Source organism: Capsicum annuum, unplaced genomic scaffold, assembly GCF_002878395.1.
Source record: "Capsicum annuum cultivar UCD-10X-F1 unplaced genomic scaffold, UCD10Xv1.1 ctg81284, whole genome shotgun sequence".
Classification (NCBI taxonomy): domain Eukaryota; kingdom Viridiplantae; phylum Streptophyta; class Magnoliopsida; order Solanales; family Solanaceae; genus Capsicum; species Capsicum annuum.
Genome location: NW_025891995.1, coordinates 39,266 through 47,150, shown reverse-complemented (window position 1 = coordinate 47,150; position 7,885 = coordinate 39,266). Strand labels below are relative to the sequence as shown.

Sequence of the window (7,885 nt, the reverse complement as noted above, 5' to 3'; positions counted from 1 at the left end):
GAAGTCTTTTAATGATTATCTAAATTTGGCAGATCTGACCAAATAGTTTAATCTATAGGATTTTGAACGTTTAAAAATTACCTATATGAGAGCAAAGTGAAAGTCACTTCAAGGAGAATGTTTGTAAAGACCTATTCTATAAGCTCTCATGAAATCGAGACGTGTTCATGGCTGAAACGAACAAAACTCTGAGAACCATAAACGATAAAAGTATAGTTGTATGACATGTGTTATCTAGGTGTACATTAAAGCACGACGGTTCAAAGATATCAAATCTATCGATTGACCGAGTGCACCCGATGCATTCTTACTACGAAAAGTTCAAAGGAAAACCCACTTATCCAGATGCAATTAGTCTTTGTTTGTTGATCACATACTTGTCCATAAAACTTTATAAAGAGTAGTCATTCCTCATTCATGTGGGGGATTGTTGGGTTCAATTGTTGTGAATGGAAAATGAAGGGACACAACCTTTCAGAAAAAAAACACACTATTTCAAAAAAGAGGTGATTGTTCGGTCGGATGTGACTATTCAGAAAAGACATGTTGTTTCAGAATGGACAGACATGACTGTTCCGAAATGATATACCCTTCCATGAACCATTGCTTCCTTTCCGAAGGGGCTTTTGATGGCTATAAATACCTGAACTTTTTTTCTTGGGTAGTATGAAAATTTTTTCCATTGAAAAACACTCTTCTACTTCTAAAAAATCTTTGTGATCATCTATCGTTGAGTGTGTTCGAAGGATCAGAAGGTTTGAGATACCGCTACATTCTGATTGTGAGCTATTTTATCCTGGGAGGAAAAATTCCACAACCTCGGGTACTTGAGGGAAATTAATTTCTTAAGGACACTCCGTGAATTCAGAGAACTTAGTTCTATTTTTTCTTCATCTTATTTCTTTAAATAACATACTTTTTTGATAGTTCTTGAAGAATTTGTGTTGAAGGTGTTAAAAACTTCATAGGTGTTCTTGATATAGTCCTTGAACTTGTGATAAAATGTTTATGCAACATACAGATTGTGTACCCGAAAACAACACATTTATGACCTCCAACTTTGGGTGTGTACAAGTAGACATTTAAACTTGTATAAAGTTGAATAAGTAGATACATATGTCCTATGTGGCGTTCTATGTTGCCAATTCTTATCCTACATGTATTATGCCATATAGGAAGTATGTGTTTACTTGTTTAATTTTATACAAGTTTAAGTGTCTACTTGTGCACACCTAAAATTGAAGGTCATAAATGTAATTTGAGGACAAGTTAAAAGGTATGTTTACGAATTATGCCTTTTTTTCACCAAACTTCGCAGGCCCCACCTTGTGCTTGTGTCATGTCAGATGGGTATATGTACTGCAAATACTACCCAACTATTAGCAGTTAAAGAAAAGGAAAGAATACATAAAGTAGCATACTTAAGTATTAAATTATAAAAAAATAGCAATACTTTTATCAAATTACATTTTGTAGCATATGTATTTGTATTTTTGTAGTAACAGTTTGCAAAAATACAAAATACATATCGATCATAAAGGCAGTAAAAATCATATGTATATGTATTTTTGTAGCAACAGTTTGTAAAAATACAAAATACAACTTGTTATATTATGTAATTATGAAATTGTTACTATGAAACTCATAATTAAAGGAATAAGTATGCTATTTTTGAATTTTGCATAATTAGATTAAAATATGATTATCATGTTGATAATGAATTTTACTTGAGGGCTTTGTTTTCTAATGTCCTTAACTCTTCAGATTTCAATGGAGAAGAATAATGAAACTTCAAAGAAAAAAAATAGCGAAAAAATCTGATACTTAAGAACATTACTAAACGAAATAAGACAATAATTTTCTTATTTCCTAAGATGAAGATGGGAGATGGGAGGGGGAGAGAGAGTAATAATTTGATTAAAGATATAAAGTAATTTGTTTTCTATATAATTAGGCTATATTTAATACTAATATAACATAAATATTCTGTAATGTAATATTACTAATTGCATTTTTTTTGTTCTGTAATTTTCCCTTGTATATTTTGGAGACTCAAGAAGACACTTTTAACTTTGTGAGGTTTTATTACCTTCCTGAACCAACTCGAACTGTTGGCATGGGGCGTGTGATTGCGCAACAGAAAAAAATGTAAAAAAAAATATTTTTGTGTAACATTTTCTTTTATTAAATGCATTATCTTATTTACTTTTCTATTCAAGAAAATGTGGAGATTGACGATGTTACGCACCGTATTAGCTTAGGGTGGATGAAATGGAGGTTCGCATTTGGAATCTTATGTAATAATAAGAAGGTATCACTAAAACTCAAAGGCAAGTTCTACAAAGTAATAGTTAGACCAATGTTGTTGTATGGGACATAATTTTGTCAGTGACAGATTCAGAATTTAAGGATCGTGGGTGCTAAAAAAATTAAAAAGTTGAAATAAATAAAAAACTCACCTCAACAAGGTTTGAACCCAAGGCACCCCTTCTAGTAGAGAACCTTAAGATCAACCTACATGTCAGTGTATCCAACCAACTTTTGATTTTAGTGGATGCTTTTATATGTTTTATACCTATTTTCATATATTTTACTTATTCCGCATAGAGTTTAATGGGTGCCGCAATACCAAAAATCAATGTAAGTCCGCCCCTGAGTGTTGTCCAGTCAAAACTCTCATATCCAGTGTCATACCCCTATTTTTTACCGCATCCGACCCCGCTAGGGAGTTGGTTTAGAAAAAATGGGTTTTTTCAATTAAAATGACGTTTTGATTAGGGATTATTTTATTTACAGAGTCGCCACTTGGAAATGCAAAATAAACATAAATTTCGAATATATGGAGTAAAGCCTTAGATACTCTACAATCCCATACCTAAATTCACATACAAATAAAGCTATGACAATAAGCTAACATTAATTACTTCCAAAAAATCTTGTGTACCTCACTGTTTGCAATCAAACAAATTGTATTGTTTGTTCTCTGACTGCACATTTATTATAGGACATATTAAGGATTACAATGTATATGTACAAAATGAGCCAAGCATATACTATACTGTTGGAACCAAGAGTTTTATCGACAAAAGCAATGAAATGAAAAATAAATTTTTATATGGGTAATTTATGGAAGTAACGATTTTATTCCCCTAATTTGTATACAAGTCAGCAAGTTTATTTCTTTCCATACTTATTGTTAGGAATAGGATAAATATGGTAGGTATATATTAAGTGTATATTTTTCTATAGGGTAAATATGGTAGGTATATATTTAGTCGGTTAGAAGTTTTTGTATATATACGTCCTTGTATTACAGAGAAATTGATTCAATACAATCAATATTTTTCCAATTCTTACATGGTATCAAAGCCTTAGGGTTGATCCTTCCTTTCATATCGTTTTCAATCCGTGTTTTTTTTTTTTTCTCACTTTTTCTCTCATCTTTTTGACAATGGTGAGTCCAACAACCCATGAAACAGCAGTAGTAGCTACTGGTAGCACCAAGGATGCAACCAACTCTACCTTGGATGATTCCACCCACTCGAACTACCTTTACCCTTCTGACTCACCGGGAATGATATTGGTGAATGCAGTTTTTGATGGAAAGGGTTACGGAGGATGGAGAAGAGTTATACGCATCGCACTGTCTGCTAAAAATAAGCTAGGGTTCATTGACATGAGTTTTGCTCAACCAGATTCCTCTTCTCCTCTTTTTCAACCATGGAGCCACTGTAACGACATGGTAATCTCGTGGATCTTAAACTCTTTGTCAAAAGATATCGCAGAGAGTGTGTTGTACTCCAAAACAACACATGAAATTTGGAATGAGTTAGAAGATAGATTTGGACAATCAAACGGTGCTCAACTCTATCAGCTTCAAAAGGAATTGAGCGGGCCGGTTTAAGGAAATTCTGACATTCCCGAATACTACACTAAGGTAAAAAGGATCTGGGATGAGCTTGATGCTCTCAATACTTGTGTGCACTGCAGTTGTAATTGCACCTGTGGGAGGAAATCCAAAACCCTTAAATCACTTCTGGATGGTTGTTTAATCCAGTTCTTGATGGGTCTTAATGACACTTATACCTCTGTTCGAAGCAATATTCTAATGATCTCGTCACTTCCTAGAGTTAGTCAGGCTTACTCACTTCTTATCCAAGATGAAAAACAAAGTGAGATACATGTGAGTAAATATCCCATTGAATCATCTTTCCTGGCAGCAAATCAACAAGGAGGAAATCAAAAAAATAATAGGCCAGACAACAAGTTTAAAGGATATTCTGGGGAAAAGAAGAACAACATGTTTTGCAACTACTGGAAGAAACTTGGTCACACAATCGACCATTGCTACAGGTTAAAAGGATTCCCTCCTAATTTCAAGTTCACTAAGCCTAGAAGGTTTCAATGAGGGCCATCCAGTAACCAAGCAATGGCTTCAGAGGAAACAGGAAAAGAACAAATATATGACATAGATTTTTCAGGAAAAATATCACACAAAAGCAGTTTTCTCAACTTTTTCAACTGCTTCAACAGGTGAAGTCTGGCCAACAGGGAGAACATACCTCTGATTCTAATGCTACTGCCAATTGTGCTGGCATAATCTAGCCTCACTTTAATCCTCTTTCGAGCTTTTCACGTATTAATTCTAGTTCCTGGATCTTGGATTCAAGAGCTAGAGAACACATGACATACGGAAATTCTGTTGTCTCTGATCTTAGACCTTTACTTAAACTTGTCTTTGTTAATTTGTCAAATTCTCAAAAGGTCAGAGTAAATCAAATAGGAACGGTCAGAATTCTTCCAAATTTAACACTAAAAATATCTTGTTTGTTCCATATTTTAGATTCAATCTTTTATCTATTTATCGGCTAACCAAAACTCTTGATTGTCACTTACTCTTTTGTTCTTTTGTTGCACTCTTTCAGGCCCCTTCAATGAAGAGGCTCATGGTACTTGGTAGAGTGCAAGATGGTTTATATTTGCTCAAGTCATTCTCAATCAAGCAACGTTCAGTTTTTAAGCCAATTATTCAACAAGTTTCTCAATTTTCTTCTAGTTACATTAGTCAAAGTGATACTCAAGCTTTTCATTCAGTTTCTAAGTTAAGTTCAGATGTAAGCCTTTGGCACATGAGATTAGGGCATATGCCCCTCTCAAATATGAAGAATATTTCAAGTTTGCAGTTTTTGTCTCCATCTAATTCTTCTACTCCTTATGATATTTGTTTTAAAGCTAGACAATGCAAATTACCTTTTCAATCAAGTCATATTTCCACTACTTCTATTGCATTCACATTGACACATGGGGGCCATACAAATCTACTACTTACGACGGTTTTAGATACTTCTTCACTATAGTAGATGATTTTAGTAGAGCTACTTGGACTTATTTACTTAAAACCAAGAGCAATGCTTTCTCTATTTTAAAATCATTCTTGGCCATGGTACAAACACAATTTCAAACTAGAGTTAAAACCATTAGATCTGATAATGCTCTAGAATTGGGTACAAGTTCACTTACGTCGGCATATCTTTCTTCTATGGGGATCCTACACCAAACTACTTGCGTCCACACTCCACAACAAAATAATGTTATGGAAAGGAAGCACAAACACCTTCTTGAGACATCTAGAGCTTTACTTTTCCAATCCAAGCTTCCTATTGCATACTGGGGAGATTGTATATTAACCACAACTTTCTTAATAAATAGATTTCCTTCCAAGGTTTTAAATCTTAAATCCCCCTATGAAGTACTTTTTGAGAAACCACCTTCTTATGCTCTACTCAAGCCTTTTGGATGTCTTTGTTATGCATCTACTTCATCTCCTCATAGGTCAAAGTTTGATCCTAGATCTACGAAATATGTTCTCTTGGGCTATCCTTTTGGGAAGAAAGGATATAAGGTTTTAGATTTAACTACTAGGAAAATTATTATTTCTAGGAATGTAATATTTATGAAACAATTTTTCCCTTTTCAGATCAGTTTGTTTTCCACTCTAATTTTCCCTAACTACTCTACCTCTCCATTCATCGAACCTCCTATTGATTTTTTCTTGCCTAAGCACATTGTCCAATCTACTCATATCAGGGAACAATCTTCTGTTTTATCTCCTGTTCCTGTTAATCCAGTTATTCATGTTCCTGTCAATCCAATTGAACAAGTTCCTACAAATTTTATACCAAGTACTGCTCCTATTATGCCTTCTACATAACCAGCTTCAAGGAAATCCACCAGATCGCACACTAAACCTTTTTATTTGGAGGATTATGTGTGCAATCATGTGTACTTAACTAATCTCACATATTCTTGTTTTGACGGTTCCCTTAACCCCTCAATTGTGCCTATTTCTACTTTAACTTTCTCTAATCAGTCTTTCATTCATTCCCTTTCCAGCATTGTTGAACCTAATCATTTTTCTCAGGCTGTTTTACACCCATGTTGGCAGGAAGTAATGGCTAAAGTATTTCAGGCTTTGGAATCTAATAGAACATGGGATGTTGTTGAATTACCCAAAGGGCACAAAGCATTACCTTGTAAGTGGGTTTATAAGGTTAAATATCGCTCTAATGGGAATGTTGAAAGATATAAAGCAGGACTGGTGGTTAGGGGAGATACTCAACGAGAAGGCATAGATTTCACCGAGACTTTCTCCCCCGTAGTTAAGATAACTACTGTTCGGTGTCTTTTGCTATTGTCGTTAAAAAGGGATGGAATTTGAATCAATTAGACGTGAACAATGCATTTCTTCATGGAGACCTACAAGAAGAGGTCTATATGAAGTTTCCTCCAGGATTATGTGCTCCTAGTCCTAATCATGTGTACAGGTTGCGTAAATCTTTATGTGGGCTGAAGCGCTTCTCGGCAATGGTATGCTTGACTCACTGCAACCCTTAATTTCAAAGGATATTCTTACTCTTTAAATGACTACTCCCTATTTTATAAGAAATCTGACTTTGGGATCACTATATTAGCTGTTTATGTCGACGATATTTTGGTCACTGGCAACGACCCGGCTGAAATTCAAAGTTTGAAAGCATTTCTTGATTCAGAATTTCAAATCAAAGATCTTAGCTGGGCAAGTTATTTTCTTGGCATGGAAATCATTCGGGAACAACATGGTTTGATTCTGAGTCAACAAAAATTCACATTAGAATTGATTTCTGAGTTTGGTTGTGTTGATCTCCAACCTGTTAACTCTCCACTAGATCCCAATTGCAAGCTTTGTGCAGATTTAGGTGATCTTCTTTGAGACCCTACTATTTATTGGAGACTCGTTGGCAAACTGAATGTAACGCTCCGAAAAATGGATCCCGGAGCGTCACACGGTGCTTGAGGCTACGAGAAGCCCCAAGCTAACCCTTTGAGCCATTTTCATTCAATTCAACACAAATCAACGGGGTTTTCATAAATAACCCTCAAATATCAACAGACTAATTATCATCCAAGAATATTTGAATTTCAGAAAGATAACAAAATACAACTTATTAGTCAACTCCTATCATCTATACTAGTCTGACAAGCCTCTAAGAAAATCAATAAAACCAGCGAGTAATTGAGACATGCCCCAACTGACTCATACTCAGTTATCAAATTCAAACAATTCCGTGAAACCAACATCAGACATCACATCCTCGGAACATGAGGACTCACCACAACAGAGGATGTAGAACAGCGTGCCCAAAGAAGCACTGTCGAACCTGGAACTGAGCACCTGAACCTACATTCTGAGAAAATGCAGCCCACATCTGAAGATGTGGGTTAGTACTATGGAAAGGAACCGAGTATATGGGGGTGTATACAGTTGTATAAACATCATCATGATAAATATTTATAAGAGATATGCAGGATGTATGAAAGACTCACATAGCCCGAAGAAAATCATCAT

The 7,885-nt window shown here is 35.0% G+C and overlaps 1 protein-coding gene across 1 annotated transcript; it reads left to right on the top strand.

Moving 5' to 3' along the window:
- Nucleotides 1-4,429: 4,429 nt before the first annotated feature.
- LOC124895316 lies at nucleotides 4,430-7,249 on the top strand. The gene is made up of 7 exons (XM_047405753.1): nucleotides 4,430-4,533; nucleotides 4,650-4,764; nucleotides 4,926-5,114; nucleotides 5,978-6,160; nucleotides 6,446-6,598; nucleotides 6,706-6,867; nucleotides 6,944-7,249. The coding sequence occupies exons 1-7, from the start codon at nucleotides 4,430-4,432 to the stop codon at nucleotides 7,247-7,249; spliced, it is 1,212 nt and encodes a 403-aa protein (XP_047261709.1).
- The last annotated feature ends 636 nt before the right edge of the window (nucleotides 7,250-7,885 follow it).